At 42.0% G+C, this 23,641-nt stretch overlaps 3 protein-coding genes across 5 annotated transcripts in view; 2 read left to right on the top strand and 1 right to left on the bottom strand.

Annotated features, from left to right (window-relative positions):
• Nucleotides 1-23,641, top strand: part of PMM1 (phosphomannomutase 1) — a 172,091-nt gene that overhangs the window by 109,179 nt on the left and 39,271 nt on the right. The gene's annotated exons all lie outside the window — the stretch shown is intronic.
• SNU13 (small nuclear ribonucleoprotein 13) lies at nucleotides 3,317-6,220 on the top strand. The gene is made up of 3 exons (XM_063134650.1): nucleotides 3,317-3,442; nucleotides 4,394-4,514; nucleotides 5,483-6,220. Exons 1-3 carry the CDS (start codon nucleotides 3,440-3,442, stop codon nucleotides 5,743-5,745), a joined length of 387 nt encoding a protein of 128 aa, XP_062990720.1. The 5' UTR covers nucleotides 3,317-3,439; the 3' UTR covers nucleotides 5,746-6,220.
• On the bottom strand, nucleotides 7,371-23,485 carry XRCC6 (X-ray repair cross complementing 6). 3 transcript variants are annotated; one of them, XM_063133605.1, is made up of 14 exons: nucleotides 23,430-23,485; nucleotides 21,686-21,723; nucleotides 21,308-21,398; nucleotides 19,167-19,279; nucleotides 17,819-17,957; nucleotides 15,917-16,171; nucleotides 14,612-14,795; nucleotides 14,153-14,339; nucleotides 13,513-13,681; nucleotides 11,452-11,613; nucleotides 10,328-10,457; nucleotides 9,150-9,250; nucleotides 8,287-8,400; nucleotides 7,371-7,821 (listed from the first exon to the last, which is right to left on the bottom strand). In XM_063133605.1, exons 3-14 carry the CDS (start codon nucleotides 21,381-21,383, stop codon nucleotides 7,622-7,624), a joined length of 1,830 nt encoding a protein of 609 aa, XP_062989675.1. In that variant the 5' UTR covers nucleotides 21,384-21,398; nucleotides 21,686-21,723; nucleotides 23,430-23,485; the 3' UTR covers nucleotides 7,371-7,621. The 3 variants fall into 3 exon arrangements, with proteins under 3 accessions (XP_062989675.1, XP_062989676.1, XP_062989677.1); XM_063133606.1 differs by having other exon boundaries at nucleotides 21,308-21,394; XM_063133607.1 differs by lacking the exon at nucleotides 21,686-21,723 and having other exon boundaries at nucleotides 23,430-23,449.

Below are 23,641 nucleotides of genomic sequence, written 5' to 3'. Positions count from 1 at the left end.
TCCTACAACTCATAGTATTTCCCAGCCAGCATGGCTGGCTTGAAATGTTAAGAATTATAAGACTCCAAACATGCATAGGATTGAACTACATGGGCCTTGTTCAGAAGACACCCCAGCTTTAACCACGGTGAATAAGGCAAAAAGCCTTGTTCACCATGGTTTAAGGTGCCTTCTCAAATAGTTCAGGCCTTCATTCTTCACTGTAAGATAGCGTGCAATCCTATATACACTTAGCAAGAAGTTAGCTTGCACATTATTTGTGATCTTTAAGTATTAGGCTGTATGGTTTTTCAAATTTTTCTTATGGCCAACTCAGCTACCTTCCGCCCCCCAATTGAACATAGTAGGACTTACTACAGAGTAAACACACTTAGGACTGTGAAGTCAAAACTAGGCTCATATTGTTTTATCTGCTACATGTGAAAGTCATTTGCTAAACATATGAAAACATTCTTAGGGCACAATCCTATTCATGTTTAGATGGGGGGGTTACACGTCAGAGTTGTAGAACTTTTTGACTGAGTTCGGACAACACGCTAATCAACTGGGGAGGGGGTAATAAGCACAGAATGGGAAACAACCGTAGATTAGCCTGTCGTCCGAACACAACCTCTCTCTCTCTCTCTCTAAATATTTATTTATTATTTATTTATTTATCATACTTATACTCCGCTCCTCAGCCAAAAAAGGCTCTCGGAGCGGCTTACACTTAGCAAAAAAGACAGTCCCTGCCCTCAGGCTTACAATCTAATAAAGACATGACACACAAGGAAAAGGAGTCAAGGAGGGAGGGAGGGAGGGAGGAGAGAGAAAGAAAGAGAGAGAGAGAGAGAGAGAGTCCAGCAGGAGCAGGCCCCGATGTTACTTCTGCCTGCTCCTGTCCCCTCTGTCCTTCTTCTTCCCCACAGGGCCAAGATGGCAGTTTGCCCTGTGGGGGGGGAAGAGTCCAGCAGGAGCAGGCCCCGATGTTACTTCTGCCTGCTCCTGTCCCCTCGGTCCTTCTTCTTCCCCACAGGGCCAAGATGGCAGTTTGCCCTGGGGGGGGGGGGGAAGAGTCCAGCAGGAGCAGGCCCCGATGTTACTTCTCTAAATAGGCATAGGGAAACCAGGCACCTACACTGAACCAATAGATGAAGACGGTGCGGGACTTAATCTACAAATAAATGGCACCCCAGATATCCTGCTAGCCACCTTTTATTACTACCTCATTCGTTCCACCACGCAAAACAGATTCCAGGCCCAAGACTGACCGAAATTACGACCAGCCCAAGGACTGCCTCGTTATTAAGCCCACTCTCCACCCCACCCCGCATTGATATCTATTTGGTGTGAACAAATGGGCAGGTATTTTCCCCCCTACGAGGTGCAGATGACCCCAAGAGCTTAGGATAGGAAGGAGAACGGTGGGAAGAAGCAAAACGAGATAGGGATGAAGAACACGAAATGAAGGACAAGCGGAGGTGGCTGGATGCCTCAGGAAGGACAGGGCGGCTGAAAACGACCGACTGGCCTGGTGCGCACACGCACACACCCACACACCGAGGTCCCGTCCTCCTTCAGCGTCTCAATGGCGCACGCCAGGCAAAGTGACGCAGGCAGGAACTCCAGCAGCCAGCGAGAATCGTGCCGCAGATGAAGCCGCTCGCAAACAAGGGCTTCCGTGGCCATTTCCATCGTCCCGCTGGCCCGTCAGCGGCCCAGAGGGCGACTAGAAAGCAGGCGAGAGCAACAACAAATTTGGCGGTGAAAGCTTGCGCAGGCGCACTGAGAGGCCCGACCGGGTGGCTTCGAGTGTCGCCTGCTCGAGGGGCACGTGAAGGCTGATGCGACGCAGAGGGAGCAACCCGACGAAAGGAAGACTTAGGGTTAGCGCGGGCTACTGCCGTACATGGTTTTTTACTTCGAGCCCTTCCCGCTCTGGTTTCTATTCTTACATTATTATTATTATTATTATTATTATTATTATTATTAGCGCCATCAATTTTCATGGTGCTGTACAGAACAAAATAAAACAAAATACAAAACACCCTGCCACGTGGCTTACATTTCCTTATCATTTTATACTCAATCTTGCAGTTTCTTCGACTTTTAAGGCTGCACTGCACGCTTACGCGGGAGTAAATCTTATTGAACTCAGTGGAATTCAGTTCTGAGTAGACATGCATAGAATTGCACTGCAAAGGGGATTTTATTGTTTAGTGTGTGTTTTTTGTATGTTGTACGCCTCTTTGCTATGTGAGGGGGGAGAGAGAGTAGAGTGGAAAGCAAAGTTTAAATTCTTTAAATAAATAAACACCAGAAGCAAAGTATGGTGTGCAGCCCGATCTTAAGAACGTTTGCTCAGAAATCCCATTTGAGTTCAGTGCGATTTATTCTGTAATAAGTCCTGGAGCTTTAGGCTAGAATCCTAATTGATTTCCTTATTTTATACTCAATCTTACATTTTATTATTAGCCGCATTGAGCACTATTTGTAGTGGAAAGGCGAGATATAAATTTGATAAATGAATTCAGTGAGATTTACGAGTCAACATGCATAGAATTGCGGTGTCAAAAGGCCAGAGAGATTGTGCTACCTGTATCTGTATGTACCCATCTTCAGACACGTAGAGTTGACACATTTTCGAGCAGAGATCCTGTGCTCTTAACGGCTGCAGGCATTTAACCGGTCGAACTATTCCCAGTAAACAGATGCAGTACCGAGGAAAACTACACCTGTTTAATTTCTGCTCATCTCGCAGCTGTTGACGGCACGGCACAGGAGGAGCCCTGGCAAATTTAAAACAAAAGCTAAGACTGTCTAGCAAAACATCTGCTGAGAGCGCAACGCAAAAGCCTGGACACGCACGGGATTTAGACCTAGCTTCAACCCTATGCGATGGAAGCGGGCTGTGCCGCGGAGCATAGCCGGCTGGGTGTGCAAAGGCTGATTTGGACATGGAGTAGGGAGATGAACCTTGAAGACGCCAAGCAGCAACGGGGCAGCGATTGAGGGGTTCTTAGAAAAAACATATTCCACTGCATGCGCCACAGCGCGTATTTGGGTACTCTGCCTTCTGCCCGGAACAACTAACAGCCAGATCTTATTGTGCACGTTCCTTAGGAAGCAAGCCCCACTGGGGGTTTACTCCTAAGTAAGTGTGCACAAGAAGATTGCCGCCTAACTTCCTACGTCTTACGTCCAGACTGACTATTGGGATGAGTTTCCATTTGCAATCAGCCAAAGCTAGAGGTCGCAATTGAGAGATCTCTAAAGCGAAGAAGGTCTGCGGGACACCGTTTCCTGCCTGCCTGCCTCTGTGCCCAACGTCATTTCCAGTCGCGCGTATTTCTTGCGTTTCTGAACTCCCAGCATTTTTAGTTTCTTCCTCCGTGAAGCTTTCGGGCCGAGAGGAGCGTTCCAGGACAAAACGCTCGTGTGATCATTCCGTTTCGCAAATATGGTGAGTGGCGTCAAATCAAGCAAGTCAAGATGTTACTAGAAAGCACGTTACATCTGTGCTCAGTCTGAACTCTCGAGAATACCTAGGTGGCTATACCACATGGGGTGGGGGAGGGGAGAGGGCTTGTAACTGGAGGAACGCCCTGAGGGTGGGCAGAGACTTAACTAGCGTGGCCTATTCCTTTCTACACAGGCGCTAATGAAGTGTAGCCCCTGCCACGTGCTAAGCAAGAAAGTCCTAGCCTGGTCCATACGTCGCCTTCTACTCCTATTCTTAAGTTAGTGTATTTCGTACTGTATTAGGCTGATTGTATTTTTATTAACATGTGGGACCTAATTGCAACCACTCCACGTGCTCGTACCACGAGCGTTATGTACTTCAGGTCTTCGTGTTGCTGTCTTTTCCTCCGAAAAGCTCGGGATGAAATCCATAAGATACCTATGCTATTTTAGAGTCACAATTGTGTGAGATAGGTTACGCCAAATTGGTTCCAAGGTTAATTATTCCTTGTACCATGGAAGCACGTTCAGATCTTGCAAAGGATATCCAGACACCTTTTACAAGAGGAGAGGAAAAGATTGATTTGGCTTTTAACATATGCTTATTCAAAACAAAATCTTGCTTCCTGTAAACCAATTCAAGCCCATCACATGAGAGTGGGAAAATGCTTATATGTATAGGTGTGTTCTACTGAAATGTAGTCTTATTTGGTGTGGAGCTAGCATATTATCAACATTTTAAAAGGTGCTGTAACAAAGGATGTTGGCGGAGCAGAAATTCTCTTGTTTTAAGTGTTTGATAAAGTGGCTTTTGAACTATTAACAAGAAGGGACCTCACAAATACAAGTTTTTGTGATGGAGATGCAATCTTGCAGCTTCAAGGTAACTTGAATAGCAAACACTTGAAGAAAAATTGTTTTCTGCATCTTAATTCTTGGTTCCTTCCCATAGACTGAGGCAGAAGTAAATCCTAAAGCTTATCCACTTGCTGATGCTCAGCTAACCAAGACGCTGCTGGATCTTGTACAGCAGTCCTGTAACTACAAACAGTTACGTAAGGGGGCCAATGAAGGTGAGATCTGGTTGAACTTGTACCAAAGATTTACCATTCCTGTAGTGTGTTATTGTCTTCTATAGATGAAGTATTTAGTACTTCACCTAACACAAATACTTATCCTGTGGTTGTCTTGACCTTAGTAATAACTTGCCAATGTCAGTCCAAATACACTAAGGGCTTAGCTAGACCTAAGGTTTATCCCGGGATCGTCCGTTCATGTAAATGACACACAGGGGACCCCAGGATAAACCTTAGGTCTAGCTAAGGCTTAAGACATCTTCTCCAAATTTGCAGAACTGAAATAGTGGGCAAGAAACAAGGGGATGGAGCCAATGCTGGCTGTCCACCAGTAAAACAGAAACCACTGTGGAACCGATTTCCCATCCCTCTGCACTCCTCCCAAATGTGTTCTCATTCAAGCTCTCTATTCCAGTCTGTGCTGACCAGCTGAATGTCTGGCTTGCCATAGTTTTGCAGCCCTTTATATAAAATATTGATAGGATTAGTAAAACCATTTTGTTTATAAAAGATGGTTTAGAATTTAGTGGGCTCAGATGCTCTTAAAGCTGCTGGTCCAAATTTGGCATGCAAGGTGTTAATTGAAAATACTGCTATTTGAGAAGTCTGTAGTTCTAACTTTCTAGTTGGCACATGCAAGTCTTGAGGTGCACCTATAGTAGTTTTGCGGGGATATTAGGCATGTCATTCTACCTTGCCAAGTAATGAAAACTTATCAGTTTTGTTAGTTTTCTGTAGAGTTCTGGCAATTAGATGAGGTATATGAAACCTTTTCCATTGGTTAAGCTAATTTGATGCTGAAACTCGCTACTAGTTTGGTTTTACTAGGGCAGTATCCAGTGGTACACAGATTAGACCCATTGAATGGGCCTATTTTATTAGGACTGCAATTGGATACTGTCTTTAAGTACCCTAGCAGTCTGAAGAAATGGACCTGCAGTAATTGTACTGACTTTTTTCCACAGCCACTAAAACCCTGAACAGAGGAATTGCTGAATTCATTGTGATGGCTGCAGATGCTGAGCCCCTTGAGATCATCCTTCACCTCCCACTACTTTGTGAGGACAAGAACGTGCCCTATGTGTTTGTACGCTCCAAGCAGGCCCTGGGCCGGGCATGTGGTGTTTCTCGGCCTGTCATTGCCTGTTCCATTACTATCAAAGAAGGCTCACAGCTGAAGCCTCAAATTCAGTCTGTCCAACAAGCCATCGAGAGACTATTGGTCTAAATCTGACTAAACAAAAGTAACTCAAGGAGAAAATGAATGTTTAGTTTATATCAATTTTTTGTTTTAAGTCTTGACCTTTGTACAGTGTTTACTTCTATTAGTAATAGAAGTTGTCTACCAGAGCAGTCTCTTCTCTCTGCCTCTGTCACTCTTTAGACCGTTAACAAGAGAATACTCAGTCTTTTCCCTCTGATGCAAAACTCTACAGTGAGATTTAACTAAGTCTACTCCTTTTTGACAGTGAACTAGCTTCATTTGGAGATGGATTTGGATTATAGTAAATACAAAGCATATAATGTTCTGGCCAATATGGGGTTGGCTTACTGAAAGTGCTTTAATCTATTGCATCCCTTGTCTGTAAGTGAGGGGCAAATTCCTAATCCTGATGCAGCTTGATATCAGAACCGTGTAAGAAAGAGAATCTGAAATCTATGATGCCAAGTGGCTTTAACTTTTTAATAAATTACAAATAATATATTATGTGTGATCCCTAATTTATGTGATCAAAATGCTTGCTAATTGGTAGCTATCAGTGTTCACATTTTCAATATAATACACAGAAAGAGGGAAGTAGAATGCTTCATCTATTGCCTGGTGGCCTCAATAAATTAAGCTTCATGAAGATAAAATGTTGTGCTACCTATAATACAGCTTTTCTCAGATTGGGACGTGGCATGGTTTCAGGTAGGCTGTGCTTTCTTCAGCTGCCTCCAAGCCACCTCTTCCTCCCAGAAAGCTCAGTGTCTCAGCATGTGCTGGCTGGCTTTTTCCTCATCTCACTGCTGCAGTTGCACCAGAGGGATAGAGCAAATGGAAGAAGGTGAGGCAGAATGAGTGGCCAGAGCTAATATCAAGGATCCAAATGATCATGGAGTGCCTGCAAGCCTTGGTTGCCTCTGCCTCCTCCCAACAGGCAGAGATGGAAGAGGGACATCACCAGCAACAGTACACATGGAGTAGGATAAGCCATGGTCCTTTATTGCTCTCTTTCGCTACCTAGAAGTTCACACCTTCAGTACTGCCTGCCTCTCCCTAGCGAAGTTGGTTATTTTCTGATCCACATCAAGGCTTAATTTAGGGGAACTCTTTCCCCTTGTGAACGTTACTGATTAATTGCTCTAGGCTCACATACACTCAATGTGTTTACAACCTGCTTAATTTTATGCATTCTAGATTGTGTCAGTTTTAAATGTTAAAACTGTAATAAGCGCAACCTGCTACAATCTTGCCGAAACAGTAATGCAATAAAATGGTCCTTGCAGCAATGGTTTGGGAGTTGTACACTCCTACCTTAAATATCAGGATTACATTAGGACTATACTTTAAATAAGCCACACTTTTGTTAAACAGCAGAAAGCAAGCAATAGGTTAATTCCAAACTAAGGATAGCATCTTGCACTTAAAAAGCAATATGGCCTAGTTTTTCCTTTAAATTTCTTAGTATTTTTTTAAAAATACTTTCTCAAGAGCAGAGTGCCTTTCCTTTATTATGGATGCATATTGCACTAACAGCAGAACAAAGGTAACTTGTTTCTAATAATCAACATTACATACTTGTGTGATCATACATCGTAATGTATGATCATACAGTGTAATATTTGAAACAGCAGGAAGAAAAAGCAGACTGACATGTACAAAAGTTAATTTATTGAATACAAAGTCACATACATTTTCATAATTAAATCTAGAGTTGTGGAGAAAGGCCTTTTTCTATCAATAAACCCTAAGTTTCAATAGGTTCTTCAACCTCTTGTGGGGGGAAAAATCCCACTCCCTTTGATCTAATTATATTCACAAAGATACACCTGTTTTCCATTGCCAAAATCTAATGCTTACAGAAAATGAGACTAAGCAGTGGGAAATATCTGCAAAGAACTCAGTGTTTTGTGAAATATTCTGTCACCACATCTAAAAGTTCCTGCTTTTTTCCACCCCCTGTCAGTTTATAAATCCTGCACACCTCCTTCAGAACTGGCACAGTAAGTTTACCCAAAGTGCCTTTCTGAACATGATTCCTCAGCTCCTCCTCAGAGATTTCTATCTTGGCTTTCTTTTCTGCTGGCTCAGTACCATCTCCTGGAAAGAGATATTTTTTTTTGGTTAATTGTTTGCTGCCTACGTCTTGCTATCACTGAAATATAGCATTCCCCAAATGACAAATTATCCAAGAAAGCAATTTTGTTATTAAAGTTACAGTCCAATAACTGAACTGACAAGCATTTAAATAGCTTGAATTTCATTAAATTTCCAAACTAAGTGTTTTGGTCCATTATGACTTCTTCAGAATGCAGTTGGGCCAAAATAATCCAACCACATTTTGGTGTGTAAACAGCAGAAAAAGACAAGTAGGCTATTAGATACCCACCTATCATTTTTTGTTTTTGACTGAGCACCAGAATGTGGTTCGATTATCATAACTCCTGGCCAACCTGCCTTCTGAAGGAGAAGTTATACTTGGATACTACAAAATAATTTCTGGAAGTTTCAAAAATGGCAAATAAAATTAGGGGATGCAGCTACTCCTTACTCTCACAATCTCACCTTGTTTCCGCTTTGTAACTTTACCATCAGGGTCATAGCCTGGTGGGTAAACCAGTTGTTTAAACTCCTCTCCAAGATTTCCCAATCTGCAATCCATCACCTCAACCTTGGGCACTAGAGAAAAAGAACATGTTTTTATAACACATTCTCAGATGAGGCTAACTAAGTACTTGCATTCAAATATACAGAAATAATGGTTCTACAAAGGAAAGCCTCTGTTAAAGAAAAACAGCTTCACAGCAAGACAATTCAAGATCATGCCTATTAAGTTTTGAATGCAAAGGAACAAGTGGCTTCTACTACTGAAAAATGCTGATTACTAAAGCATTATCATTTGTAAAAGGAAGACTCCAAGACAAAGTAAACCATTTTATACAGGGAAGCAAAAATGTTAGTCAATTCTGGCAATGCTGAATTGCTCTATATTTATTGTCTCAGCCATAACTAATTAATAACCAGGTATGACAAGGCAGAAATGGTTGATCAGAAGGAGCTGGTGTAATCTGAAATAATTGAGATCCCAGAATACTGAAGGAAAACAGCAAAGGAAACCTTCACAATTGCCACTACAACTAAAGACCCAAATAGCAGACCAGCAGCTTGGTGGGGGTAAAAATACATTGAATTTCAGTTCTCAGTTAAATGTGAAAATCCCCATTTCCATTTCTGGGCAGTATTTAGTTGAAACTCACGAGTGACTCATTCCATTTAACTCCATCAGATTCTTTGCAACTTGCGCAAAAATCACAAGGTTAAACACAAACAAGCCATTGTTTACTGGATTTCTGAATATCTGAATAGTAGGGAAACATTCCAAAGACAACAGGAAAAAAGCCATCTCTACTACATTAAATTATTCTTACTTGTCAGATCCTCAGCCTTTTCAGGTTCCAAAAGGTCCAGTGCCAAAGCCTCTAGGTTCATATAGTGCTGCTGAAGAACTGGATTCTCAAAACTCTCGCTCCTGTTGAAACCCAGGTAGAAAATGCCAAGGAGGTGAGCATTATCCAGAAATTGGGACAGTGCCATCACATTCCAAAAATGATCATCCTCAAATTAAAACTCTGAACCATTTCACCAAGGAGCATTTTTTCCGTCAGTCCTTTTAACCTCCTTGTAGAGATGCCACATGTTTCTAATAAGACAGGTGTACATACAGATACAAAAACATGGAATGCAACTTTTCATCCTCTTGTATTAGTTTTGTTCCTTCGTTTTTCACTATGACTCATCTCCATCAAGATGGAGAGAAAAACTTAAGATTTTACAAGGTCTTTATAAATAATTTCTAACTCTTTTACTCAAATACTGGTTAAATCTTTGAAATGCAGCTGTATGTAGAATAAGGTGGAATAATTCTTATAACAAACTGTATTGGCACTATCATTCTATTTGAGCATAAGATGTAGTTCTGTGAATTAGTGTTGTCGTACAATAGTCTTGTGCTCTGTAAAACACAACCTTTGATCGACCAAGCACTGTCAACTGCATAGTCCATCTCCAGAGGCCTCTCCTTATTTAATAAGGACCTGAGGGCCACTTTGAACGTAACAAAACTCCACAACTATTATTGCACTTGCACATTTATGCTTTTGGAAGCTGCAGCCAGCCAAAGCTTCTCATTGCAAGTAACTTTGGTTACATGCTGTCCGTTATCAGAATTTTGTCAAATTTGAAGAGTTCTAGGAGGTTTTAATATACATCATCTATGGCTAATGCCGAAGTTTTACTAAAAGCTTAAATCTGTGAATCACAGTTCTGCTTGGGTTGTAGTACCTAAGTCTAGGGACATGGAGATGTTTTGTCCTTATTAAAACTGAATTCAAAGAAAATGGCACTGTTTGAGATGTTAAAGCTTAATAAGCATGGGATCTGTGCTATAACTGGGATACTAATTATTGAGTACTGCAAAAGTACCCTATTACAAGAGAAACTAAAATGTTCAGTGTAAGTTTTGCTCTGGAATCTCCAGAGGGGTTGCCCAAAAACTTTTTGACAAGTACATGCACGTTAATTTTACATCCTTCTGCTCTCTGCTCACCTGTACTTGAACCGAAGCTTCTGGACTATTTCCTTCATTTTGTTCACCTGTTCTTGATTAGCTGGAACCTTCTCTGTAAAATCAATTTTCCGTTTGTCATCTGCATAAGGTAGGTAAATTAAATGAAACCCTAAGTAGAGAGAGAGAGAATAAACAAGATAATTTACTCGAAAGCACAAATGGAAAACCCATTCTGTCAATGCAAGCCCCCCAGATGCTAAGAATTCTGAATAACCTTCGGACCTAAATTCCCATTATCAAGGCATTTGCCTCCATAGATTAAAATTGACATGGTAAAGCTTGATTACGAAGGAACTTAAAGTATCCACTCATTAATTAACTAACATTATTTGAGTGCCAATGAGTAAGAATGTCTTTGAAGGGATTTTTTTTATAGAATAGTTTGTAAGAAAATTTGTTGTAGAGAGATAATTAATATGAGAAAGTAATTCCCCATTTCCTGACCAATCCAGTCTTCCTTCCTCCCCCAAAACACCCACTTCTCCCAGGTCGAGTTTCCAAACTTAGGGAGCAGCTAGCTGGGGTGTGTGTGTGTGCAGAGTATTGCCTCCAACTTCAAATCGGGGAATTTGAAATATGCTACGCCCCTCCGACACTATCTAGGGTCCACAGGATTGCTCCCTCTGAATCATTCCAAAAATAATTTTGTGCACTACTAATTACTTAATGGTAAGAACTGGGATTATCTCAATGAATTTATTAGTAGCAGCCCAAACAGCCTAGACAATACATATGTTACAAAATCAAAGAATGAGACTACTATTATTAGATTTGGAGAAAAATCTTTTGATATCCACTCTGTGATACTCAGTGGCATTAGCTTTCCCCAACCTTGCACTTTCCAGATGTGTTGGACTACAGCACCCATCATCCCCAACCAGCATGTCCAATGTGCTAGTTGGTAATGGAGAGTTTTAGTACAGTATTTCCAGAGTGCACCAGATTGGGGAAGGCTGATATAAATCTCCATTCTTCAAATTAGATGGCCAAAAATTATTAATAATAATAATAATAATAATAATAATAATAATAATAATAATATCTGACAACAGTGGAATACATTTAGCCAAATGCAGTACAGAAACGCTGACCCCTTCGATTACCTGAGGGAGCGATCTGTACATTCTGTTCATCCAACTCTTCTTCCTGAGGGACCAGGGCTATAAATCTGGGAGGAGTGTTTCGGCGGGGGGTGTATCTGCATACAGCCATCACACCTTTCTCCAAACACTTTGTTAGCAGGGCATTAAATAGTGTAGTGCTTCCTATGAGCAAAATCTTATGTTAGTCAGATTACATGATTCGGGCACTTAGAAGACTTCTCTGAAATCATTACAGCGAGCTTTCACCATCAGGTATATCTGTGGATTCACAAATAGGTACAGGTCCTATTTTTAAATGTTCTTCTTTTCTGGATGGTAGTAATAATCAGCAGCAGCAGTCCTTATGGACTCTTTTCAAGTGACCTTACCATGGTAACTCTTACACCAGCCCCATAAGGCAGATGCCTGATCTCCCTGCTTCTGGAGGTCAGGCAGGTGCCAACTTTGTATTCCTTCCGGCACCTCCTGAAAACGCCGTCGTTCCAGGAAGCCTTCCCTTGATGAAGAGCTCCAGTTTATTTTGCACTTTGTTTCTTTTAAATATGCATTTTGATTGTTTTTATTCTATTGTCCACCACTGAAATTCTTGAATGGGGAGCAGTATATAAATATTTTAAATAAAATAAAATTATTTAAAGAAATGTATATACATTTCTTTGAAATGTATATACATTTCTTTGAAATGTATATACATTTCTTTGAAATGTATATACATTTCTTTGAAATGTATATACTGTGTTACACCGAAAGCAACATACAACACAGCGGGCTGGATCCAGTATAAGTATGTGCAATTGGACTGGTAGAAGTGGACTTCCCCACTTCTTCCTCCTGATGACTGCCCTTCCAACCCCCCAGAGGGAGGGCAATAGCTGAGTGGTAGAGCACATGCTGAAGTTCTCAGGTGAAATCCCTGGCATCTCCAGGTAGGGCAGGAAAAGGCCCTGCCTGAAACTCTGGACAGTCACTGTCAGTGTCAACAGTACTGGGCTGGATGGACCAATGTTCCCCCGAAAAGGCTGCGGAGAGGGTGGGGAGACGCTGCTGAATGGGGTGATTTGTGATATAGGTCGGAGGGGGGATCCTCTCAAATTGGGAGGCACCTTCCATAAGCAGAGTTCTGAACCTGCACCACAGCCCAACCCCATTCAGTAGGGTCCCTGAACCTCCATGTAGTATTATGGGAGTGGAGGAGCTGCCGTGGGGAGAAGGTGGTGGGGAAGCTCACTCCCACTAGCCCTGATCCACACATTGAAATCTGGATCCAACCCACTAAAAGCTCTACTAATTCTTCTGGACTTCTCAGCAGGTCTTGAGACCACAGACTATCAAGTCATTTTGAACTGCTTGAGATGGATGGAAGTTGAGGGCACTGCTTGGCAGTGGTTCCATGTGACATCAGTAGTACTGCGTGACACGCTCTGCTACATAGGATTTAAGCTGTGGCTACTTCTATTATTTTCGTTGTTTGTTTGATAAACAAATTACCAGACAGAAAAGCAATTTGTTGCACAGAAGCACAACACAAAAGCATTTGAGCGGTTGAGAGGACCAAAAGAAAAAGAGGCAGAATCCAAACAAAGTACAAAAATAAAGATAAAGTCAAATGAAGCTGAGCAACGAAGACACACGTCTTACTACATCGCCATCCACAGTCCCAATATAAATCAGCAGACAAGAGGATATGACATTGCTTAACCAGGATCAGTCTCTCAGTCTCCCAACAACAGGCCCAAACAGACCAAATAAGTCCAAATGAGTTGATAGTACCAACAAAGAAACAAGACAATGAAGCTTCTCAGGTTGTCTCTGTGGCTACTTCAAGATTTCATCTTGTCTCCAATGCTTTTGAACATGTGGAATTGCTAAGCGAGACTGTTCAGTAGTTTGGAATACATCTAATCTGAATCCTGCTCTAAACCCTGATACGTACAGGTCCAGAAAATCCATTGGGAGATTTATTATCCCCCATTTTTTTTTCATTTAAGATCCTACTCTGCATATTTAAATGATTTCTCTGTCAAAGGTATAAAGCAGACTATTGTTCCCACATATGCTTACCACTAATCAAGGACTCCTCAGGATAGATGAACTGGGCAGGCCTGATGTAATGATGTCGTTTCAGCATTATCAAGGGTTTGAAGCCAATCAGATACAAGCCTGGTAAATCAAATTTCTTTGCTTCTTCCGTCTCCTCTTTCTCCAGCACAATCTGACGGTTCCCATAGATCTAAAAAGGGGAATGGGGGGAAGAAGCAATAGCAACCACATTTGTAAGCGAAGAAAACACAATGATACCTGCAGGATTCAGCATACTTCCTCCACCAAGAATAATTACAGCAGATTACAACTCCTGCAAAATCCACTGTTTGACACACTATGGCTGAGTCCTAATCTCTTGATTTACCTCCCTACCACAGTTAACCCAGCCCAGATGTCTGTTGAGAAAAAGCCAAGAAAAATTACTAAACCAACCAACTTTAATGTATAATTTTTATTAAAAGAAGCCTTAGGTGCCACAATGGGACAGAGCAAAGGAAGCAATTACTATGATACTTCAGGTTATGTTATAAGGGCTTGTAAAAATGATATATTTTAGGATGTTCCCACAAGGGTTCCTCAGATATTTAAATGGCCTTAGAACTTCTGACATAGGAAGGAGTGGGGGAGAATGAGTAAACAAATACTCAAGGTACATTACCTGAGCCCTCTTAGTGTCACTGGGGAGAAGCAAACTACCTGTCTCTCGATTAAAGGTTCGTGTTTTTGTTTTCACTGGCTCATTGGTTTCTCTGTAAAGTTTCACTGGAGGCTGCTTGAAAGCTTTCTGGACTAAGTTGAAAATGCCGACAGTAAGAGCCAGATCATTCCCCAGATACAAGTTTAGCCTGTGTAAAAGCAGTAAATACAGTTTTGAGTTGTCTAAACTTTATATTGCATTTCAATTTCCACTTTAAAAAAGATAAAAGGAAACAAGAAGATTCTCATTACAAAGCATCACAAAATAAACTTCCCACAACTTATTATGTGCTGCCTTAACATAACTCTTCCCTATCATCCACTAACAGCCCTCTCCAAGGAGAGGAGGATTTTTGTTTGATAGGTCTCCTGACCACCCTGCAAGAAGATGAAGAGAATTTAGTTTTTTCTTAGTACTCACCTGGCTAAAGCTCGCTTCCTTGTCTCCTTTGCTCGTACTTTTTTCATGAGGTCTTCTAACTTGCCGGACTCATCAAACTGGACTCCTAGGTCTTCATCATCTGCTGTATTAATGATGTCCCTGTAGAACAAGGAAATATCAAATCCCCCAGGCTTCTTCAGGTGCATTAAGTCAAGGTAAATACCTAGAGTCAAAGCAGAATTAGAGGAAAATAAATAACCCATTTTCTATATTAGGATCTAGACATCATAATTCCATTATTTCTGATGTTCAGGTTTTGAATGCCTTTCACTTATATAGCCAAAATGGAGTTGCTGACAAAGAAGAGGGAGGTATCAGCATCCCAGGGGGAACCCCAAGTTTTGCAGAAGTGCAAAAAACTATAGAAAAGCGGAGAGGGAAGCCCCAAAACAGTCCATTGAGGACTGTTCATACTCAGTAGTGGCCAAGCAAAGCTGACTGATTGATATGGGTGGGGAGACCATAAAACTAGAGGAAGGGGAATGGAGCAGCTGCAATGCTAAGCAGAGAGCATGCTACACGGCAACATTTTCTTACAGATTCCACTTATTTTATAGGTCTTTATTTTGCAAAAAAAGCTTAAATACTCCCAGAACACTCAGAGGAAGGAGCTTGAAGCAAGGAGTACAGAGTGCATATTGGCTCTTAGTAACGGGTCAATACACAAACACAATTATCGTCTACTGATAAGTTCAGCCACCAATCTCCCCTGCAATTTAAAGGAAGTGGACTGCAGAAGCAAAAACTGGAAATCCAGCCTTCTCTTATTCATATGTTCTCCTGGCTCCCTTCTTGAGTTGTTTCCTGGCTGAATGAATCTGAGAGAGAAATGCAGACAGTAAAGAGAATTCTCTCTGCTCACTCCAAGGTGCTGAACCCATTTGGGGGATGGGGTTCACCACTTTGGATAACTTCTTTATGAGTTCTGGCTGGTTCTGATGGAAACCCAGAACGTATTCACAGCCCCACCAAAATAGCAGCCACCAGCCTCTATTGACCTTATCCTCAAAATTAGAGGCACCTGAGAGCCAGTATGGTCTAGAGATACAAGGGTTGGACTAGAACTAGAGCAACATGGTTCAATTCCCCACCCAGCCATGAAGATGTCAGGGGATGACCTTGGGCCAGTTACTATTCCTCAACCTCATCTACCTCACAGGGCAAATTGTTGTGAGAATCAAAGAGGCCCTGAGCTTCTTGGAGGAAGGGTGGGATATAAATGTAATAAATAAATTATACCTCAGGATTCTACGTTACACTTCATCTTTCATCTGAAGTACTGACCTGTCTCTCGAAGGTCAGCCGCTTTAGTCCTAGCAAATTTGGCTTTCGTGCTATCTTGACCGTGAGGGTTATCTTCATTGGTGAACAGCATGATCCTCTTATGGCTCATCTTGAGGCGGATATCGCTGAAGAGATTGGAGCAAACCCAGAGGGCCTCCCCTAATGAGTAGTCGGCACTACAGCCAAACGACTTGTGGAAGAGGGCTTTCCCCTGCTCTCCCTTGAACTTGGCCAGCTCTAACACTCGTTTTGCCCCTAGTGGTAAACAACAACAACAACAACGGACTAGGGTTCACTGTCCTTGCACAAAGCAAAAGCAAAAGCAAACGAAAGAGTCAATGACTACTATTCTAAGCCACAATAGGCAGACATTTGCAAATTATTCAACAGTTTGTCCACGTTGCTTCTTAACCCACTCATACAGACAACTGTTCAGCTCAGCAGTTGTTTGTGTCCATCACTAACTATCGGCTTTTCTTAGCTGCTAAATACATTTGGCGGAAAACCAAAAAAGCCTGAAAATAAAGTTTAGCTAAAGTGAAGTTTGGATGACATTAGAAATGAACCAAATACTTTACTTTAAAATTTGGTAGAGAGACTTATCCCCAAAACCTTTATTCGTTTACATATTGGAAGAAACAACAGGTACCTAGTTGAATCTTACTTGTTACCCATTGGTTACATTTTTCTTGTTGCTGTTGTAATTAATTCTAAAGTTAAAATTTGTAATCATTAAATTGTATAACTTATTTTGCATTTTTGCAATTCTGTAAGCAAAAGGCTGAGTTGTAATTTGTCAGATGAACTTTTCTCATAGAGTTAACCTGCAAAACATCATGCCATAATAAACTATGGATGTTTTCATGCACACACACAAAACACCCTACACCCTGTTCTAGTTTGACTAATGCCGCCATTATGCTTACTCTGTTAACCTAATGCCAGTTTCTTTATGACTATAGCTCAATTGTCTGATTAGCTTTTTAAAAACCTTGTTCCCTTGAATGTTCTATCTGTTCAAAATTCCTTCAGCGTTTCTCTCTCTCTTATTAGTATTACTAAATATTTGTAAAGCACCAGCTACATAGTAGGTACTGTATAGAACACAAAACAGGATCTCCGGCAAAGGGGCTTAAAGCCTGGAAAACATAAGGCAGGGGTGGAGAACTTGTGGCCCTCCAGATGTGTGTGGTTTTTTTGTCCTACAACTCCCATCATGCCTCACATTGCCATGCTGGCTAGGGCCAAAAGTTGCCCACCCCTGACACAAAGTATAGTATAGTGGAAAATGTGACCAGGGAAAGGCAACGCTCTGGTTTATAGACCAGGAGTCGGCAGAAAATAAATCTCCAGATGCCTTGGACTTCATCTCCCAGGATCCCTGACCACTGACTATGCTGACAGGGGCTTCTAGGAGCTGGAAGCCCAAAACATCTCGGGATCTTCCTTCTGCCTCTCCCTGTTATAGACCAATTTAAGTGATCCTATTAGCACAATGAAATATAGACTGTGAAACTATTGTGAAGCCATATCCTACTTAAGTGAAACCACGGCAAAGAAACCATAACTGCTTCACCACATTCTGAACTGTAACATAGATCAGGTTACTCCCAGCTTGCACCATACTATTAGATCCAATCGAGTCGACTGTGGTTATCCAGCACAGGTTTATCTTAAATATTGGAATGAAATAAGAAGCCTGACAGCCAAGAAAAGATCTCTTCCTCCAATTGTTTCTATTATCAGGTATTTATCTTGATAATCATCCACATACTAGGCACTGCACAGAATACAAAACAGGCCCTTAACCTGTCAGTAAAAAACATCTGCTACTGAAAACTACTGTGTCAGGTTTCCAGCATTCTACCTTCACAGATGAACCTCACATCATTCTCTCTTTACCTGGACTGTCCAAATCCTGAAGAACATAAATGTGCTTAAAATCCACGGAACTTTTGTGTTGCTCAGTACCATAAAACACCACACCAACAAGGTCCCTCTCGTGGCTGATGATCTTGTTTGTGTACACGTTCTGAATACACTAGTAAGAAAATACAAATCAGCTGGGGAAAAGGAGGGAAAGGACCACTAAAAAAAAAGCAGGACATCCTACATCTACTCATCTTTTAGACTGATGAGTGAGGTTAAAATATCTGCAAATATTTCTAAGGACTGCCACAATGTTTTCAGAGATTTTGCACCAGCCTTGCAGGAAAATCATAAATGAGGAAATCTAGTTAGGAAGATGCCTTGTACAGTGAGACCTTTAGTCCATCTAACTCAGTCACCTATACCAGCAGTGGGGAACTGGCAGCCCCCAACCCCAATCTCCCCTGCAGAAGCTAGGCTTGAAAAAAGCCTCCCATTTTAACCAATACGAGGCTTTGGGTCCAATGGGAGGGACTAGGAGGGCACAGCTGAGGAGGGAAAGCTTCTCTTTTCAAGTGGTGTAAACCTTTTGCATATAAGTTCAGGGACCCAGGTAAAAGAATCCAAGAAGGCCTGCTGTGAGCAGTTTCCATCATACTTTGGAGGTAAAACCACTAGTATCAGTACCAAGTTAGATACCATAATTTTGAGAGAATCAAAGATGGATGGGTCTAGGACACCACCTTGTAGGTTACCTTGGATATGTTTCAGCTTTTGTAAACTGAGGAAGTAGAGAAGCTGCTTGCAGGTTTGAGGGTTACCATCTGTTAGCTAGATCCTTGCCCTTCCTAGATAATAAAACCTGCCAATAGGACAAGTGGTTAATGCTCCTTGGAGGGAAAGGGTTAAAGGGCAGTCGTGAGACCTGTGTTGAGAAAGTGTCCTTAGACCAGGAGTGGACAACCTTTTTGCCCATGAGGGCTGCATGTGGCAGTGGATGCTACAACGGAGGCCACATGCCAGAAGTGGCTGCGGTCAGAGCTAGCGTGAGCTGGGCGCTCTCTCGCTCTCACTCACTCACACATCCTCCCCACAGGGACATCTTCATCAGGATATTGGGAACAGTAAGGGTTAAATTTCCCTTCCCCCACCACTACTTCCTACAACTCTTGTTCTCGGAGCAATAAAGGCTTTCTTGTCCCTGATCTGAGTGGAGAAGTTGCTGTATTAGTCCATCTTACGCCATGATCCCTCTCTCAAAAATAGCCAGTTGTATCAACTTTTGGTGAATAAATTATATTAATACTGCTCTAACACATGTTAGGAAAAGTCAAACTACAAGAACTGGAATTAACATTAATTTTCTGAAAGGTCAACTTACCTGGACAGTCATATCAAAAGGAGTCAAATCACCATCATCATAGGAATCAAACATGGCTCTTGAGGCATCCACTAAAAAAACCAAAGTGTCCCGACCAATATATTTATATTCCCCTATAGAAGAAAAAAAAAGTCAGTTCCTGTACCTCTGTCCTATCTCAAAAGTACATGGTTCTGCTGTCTCTGGGCACGTTGCCTCCAACCTCAAGGTCATAAACGACGTAAGAAGTGCCATGCTGGATCAGACCAAGGGTCCATATAGTCCTGCACTCTGTTCACACAGTGGCCAACCAGCCATTGGCCAGGGACCAACAAGCAGGACATGGTGCAACAGCACCCTTCCACCCATGTTCCACAGCAACTGGTGCACGCAGGCTTACTGCCTCAAATACTAGAGACAGCACACTACTAGAACATAGAGTCACTCTGGTTCTTACACTGTCCACTATTTAACCATATCAGGGCTAGTAGCCAGTGATAGCCTTCGCTCCAAGAATTTATCCAACCCCCTTTTAAAGCCATCCACATTGGAGGCCATCATTACATCTTGTGGTAGTGAGTTCCATAATTTAACTATGTGCTGTGAAGAAGTACTTCCTTTTATTTGTCCTGGATCTCCCACCAATTAGCTTTATGGGATGTCCCCTGGTTCTAGTATTTTGAGAGAGGGAGAAAAATGCCTCCCTATCCACATTCCCCATACCATGCATAATTTTTTACACTTCTATCACGTCTCCCCTTAGCCTCCTTTTTTCCAAGCTAAACAATCCCAGTTGATGTAACTTTCCCTTATAGGGGAGATGCTCCAGCCCCCTGATCATTTTAGTTGCCCTTTTCTGCACTTTTCCCACCTCCATAATATCCTTTTTCTAGGCGTGGTGACCAGAACTGTACACAGTATTCTAAGTGTGGTCGCACCATAGATTTGTACTCAGGCCCGAAGGGAGAGAAGACTGCTTACACCTGAGTCGGAGGGAAGTGGGGAGAGCAATTCAGTCAGGCCTGGATACAACATAAAACTGGAGAGGGCTTGTTGTTGCCCATTGTCCCTCAATCTCATCTTGTCTGGAGGAGGAGGTTTCAGGTTTGGTGAGGCTTGACTCAGGACCTTTACAACCAGTACATAGTATAGCAGTTAGCACTTTTTTATTATTATTATTTTGTCTGTCGTAGGTTTCCAGCTGTTTGATCTCTTTATAATTTCACTGGTTATTGTATCCTCTTCACAATCCTTTCCCTTACTTATAATTAAGCAATCTACCTCTAAGGTTTGTGCTTCTATTTCCATTTGAATCCAGTGCAATGGTGCTACTAATCTTTGATTGTTCTGGATTCAAGGAACTGGAAGAACCAGTTTGTTCCCTTACTCCTTGCCCTAAGGGGCAAGTCTACCTGGGCAAGGCCACAGAGGCTGGTGGCAGCAAATCACAGCATGATTCAGGGAAATCATGTTGCCCCTGCCTTCCTTCACTGGAGGCCTGTATTCAAACAAAGAAGAAGCTACATCCTCTGAATACTTTTGCAGACAGTGTGCACATGCTCTCACCTATCGCTGTATCCTTAACAGCTAGAAACTTCTTTAAAAAAAATTAAGAAGGTAAATTAAGGAATTCATAACCACAAGATGTGGTCATCACTACCATCTTTGGCAACTTTAAAGGGGGATTAGACAAATTCATGGAAGATAATGCTATCAATGGTAACTAATAGCAATGGCTATATATTACCTAAAGCTTCAGAAGTACCATGCTTATGTGTATCAGTTGCTGTGGAACAAAAGTGTCTACTACCCTCATGTCCTGCTTGTGGTCTTCCCATAGGAATCTTGTTGGCCACTGTGAGAAACAGGATGCTGGACTAGTTAGGCATCTGGTCTGATCCAACAAGGCTCTTCCTATGGTTTGGATTTCTTAGGGTCCTGCACAAGTGGTAAAAGTCCATATAAAAACGGCAATATGTTATATGTGTTCAGTATAACCTTTCACCTGTGCAGATGCCTAGTAATCCATTGGCCCAGCTGTATTGGTTTCCAGATATTTTCAATACTGATGTTGCAGGCTAGCTGCAGACAAAATTGGCTTCAACTCAGTGTTTACATATGGTAAATTAATAGCATATGCAAGTCCTTAGACAGCTTCTTACCAATGTTTTCAGCTTCTTCAGCTTGTTCCTCCTCTTCCTCCTCTTCATTTTTATAGTATGACACCCAGTCCGACATGACTTTCACGTCTTGCTAAAGAGAACATGAACCAAGTAAATATTATATAACAAGTTATATGACTCTCCTTCAAATCATAATTTTCAGAGGCCAAACAGTGGGAGGGGAAAGAGGAATGCTATTCATCTCTTCAAAAATGCCCCATTGAATAAGATGATGTATGCAAAGGAAAATTTTGAGACTTAATATGTAAAATGAGACAATTACATCCATATCAAATTTACAGTGCAGTCTTTGCAACTTTAACATCCATTCTGACTGTCTGAAGACAGGCAATTCCAAACTTGCAAAGAGACACTTACCTGCCAATGGGAATCACTTTTAGCTTAAAAGGTGATCCCTGTGAAACAGATAGACAGAGGAAAATTCAAGCAAATCCTGCTGTATTTACCCAAACCAGAAAACTACCACTGATTATGGTGGCATGATAACAAACTAGCTTGCACTGAAAAATAAATCAGACATATGTGAAAAAATGCAGCTATTACTCATGTGGAAACAGTGGATGCTTAAGCAACTTTCACATCCACTAGTTCTGCACTGTTTGAAGCTGCCCTCTGACTCTAGCTGTACATCCCAATTCTATACAAGTTTACATAGAAATAAATCCAGTGGGACTTTCTCCCTATTTATACTATCACAAGCTGCACAGCACAGCCCCATGCAAGTTTACTCAAAAGTAAGTACTTACTCCAAAGTAATGGTGCACAAAATTGCAGCTTTAGTGATTGCTCAAGGGAGGTGTGCTGCACAGCCAAAAATGTTTCTCTGTATCCCCTTACAATACTAACTTGGTGTGTAGATGGTAAGCTTAAAGAGAGCAGGAGATTCTTCATTGATCTAAGAGACCGTTACGAAGCACAGTTGGAGTAACACTCTCATCTACATTGAGCATAGGCCTTGCAAAATCTGCCACTTACTTTGTAAATTGCCTTGTTAGCTTGAAGATAAGCTCACGATAACCAACTTTAATAAATAATACACAGTTATAATTATTTCTGGATAAGACATATGCAAATGCTCCTGATGAAGGTACACTTTCCCCTACAAAACCAAATGCCAAGACTGATATTCTTCGAGTGCTATTTTAGCTACAAAAAGAACAAAGGAGGCTGCCTTATACTGAGACAGGCCCTTGGTCTTATCTAGCCCAGTATTGTCAACACTAACTGGCAGCAGCTTTCCAATAAGTACTTACTCAGGCTGGAATTTTCCCACTCCTACCTATAAAGGTGGGGGTTGAACATCGGACCTTCTACAGGCAAAGCAGGTGATTTGCCACTGAGACACAGCCTCCCACAAGGAGCAGGGTTTACACTTCTAGAATTTAGCCAAATGGGAAACCATAATGCATTTAACTATAGGAAAGCTCAGGCCAGGGAGCTCATGCCATCAGCTCCTGAAGGGGTCATGAGCAGCTTGAGAGGACTGATGGGGCAGCTCCTTCCCTTGGCCTACTTAGATCCTGTGTGCTTTGAGAGAAGTCCAGGGAGCTTTTGCCATCAGTTCCTGAAAAGACCTTAAATCTTCCTGAGAAAACTTTTTTAAAAAAATACATTGTAGTAGTTTCAAATTCTAAACCCCCCACCCCAGTGACCAGGCAGAGAGCAGCAGTAAGCCAGTAGAGCATCAGGACAGCAAAAACAATCTCCATTTTGTTTATATCATCATGATGTTGCTATCATTTAAGGGCGTTTAAAATGCAAAACTGCACGTGCTCAAAGTTATTGTTGTCGTTCTTATCAGGGCTGGCAAACAGTTTTGCTGTTGTCCTAAAGTATCAGGAATGTGAAAACAGCTTTAAAGCATGGAAAAGCGATTGCAAGGGGGAAAGTGAAATGCATATGCACGTATGAACCGGCCACGGCCCTCGGTAGGCAGAAATCGGAGGAGGAGGAGAAACCTCCTTAGCACCGACCCAGCCTGCCCTGGAAGGCTAAAACTTTCCCACTACCGTCAAATAGGGCTGTGCCGGTGCAGACCACCACCCCTCTCCAAAATGGGCCGACTACAGCAACGACCACCGCCCGCGGAAGCGCCCGTTACCTGAACTTTTCCGCTGCCTTTATACAAATTCCTTTCCGCCCCGAAACGTTCCACCAGCACCTGTCAATCCTGGCTAACCTCCGCCCCTAAAAGGACAGTGGTCCAATGGCGAGAGAAAAATAGGCTGCGCTATATCTCAAACACGCCCCAGAAAGTCCTCTGGTTGGGATTATCCTTAGACTAAATAATCAAGACTCACATGGGCTTCTCAC

Source organism: Elgaria multicarinata, chromosome 9, assembly GCF_023053635.1.
Source record: "Elgaria multicarinata webbii isolate HBS135686 ecotype San Diego chromosome 9, rElgMul1.1.pri, whole genome shotgun sequence".
NCBI lineage: Eukaryota > Metazoa > Chordata > Lepidosauria > Squamata > Anguidae > Elgaria > Elgaria multicarinata.
This window is presented reverse-complemented; position numbering and strand designations above follow the sequence as displayed.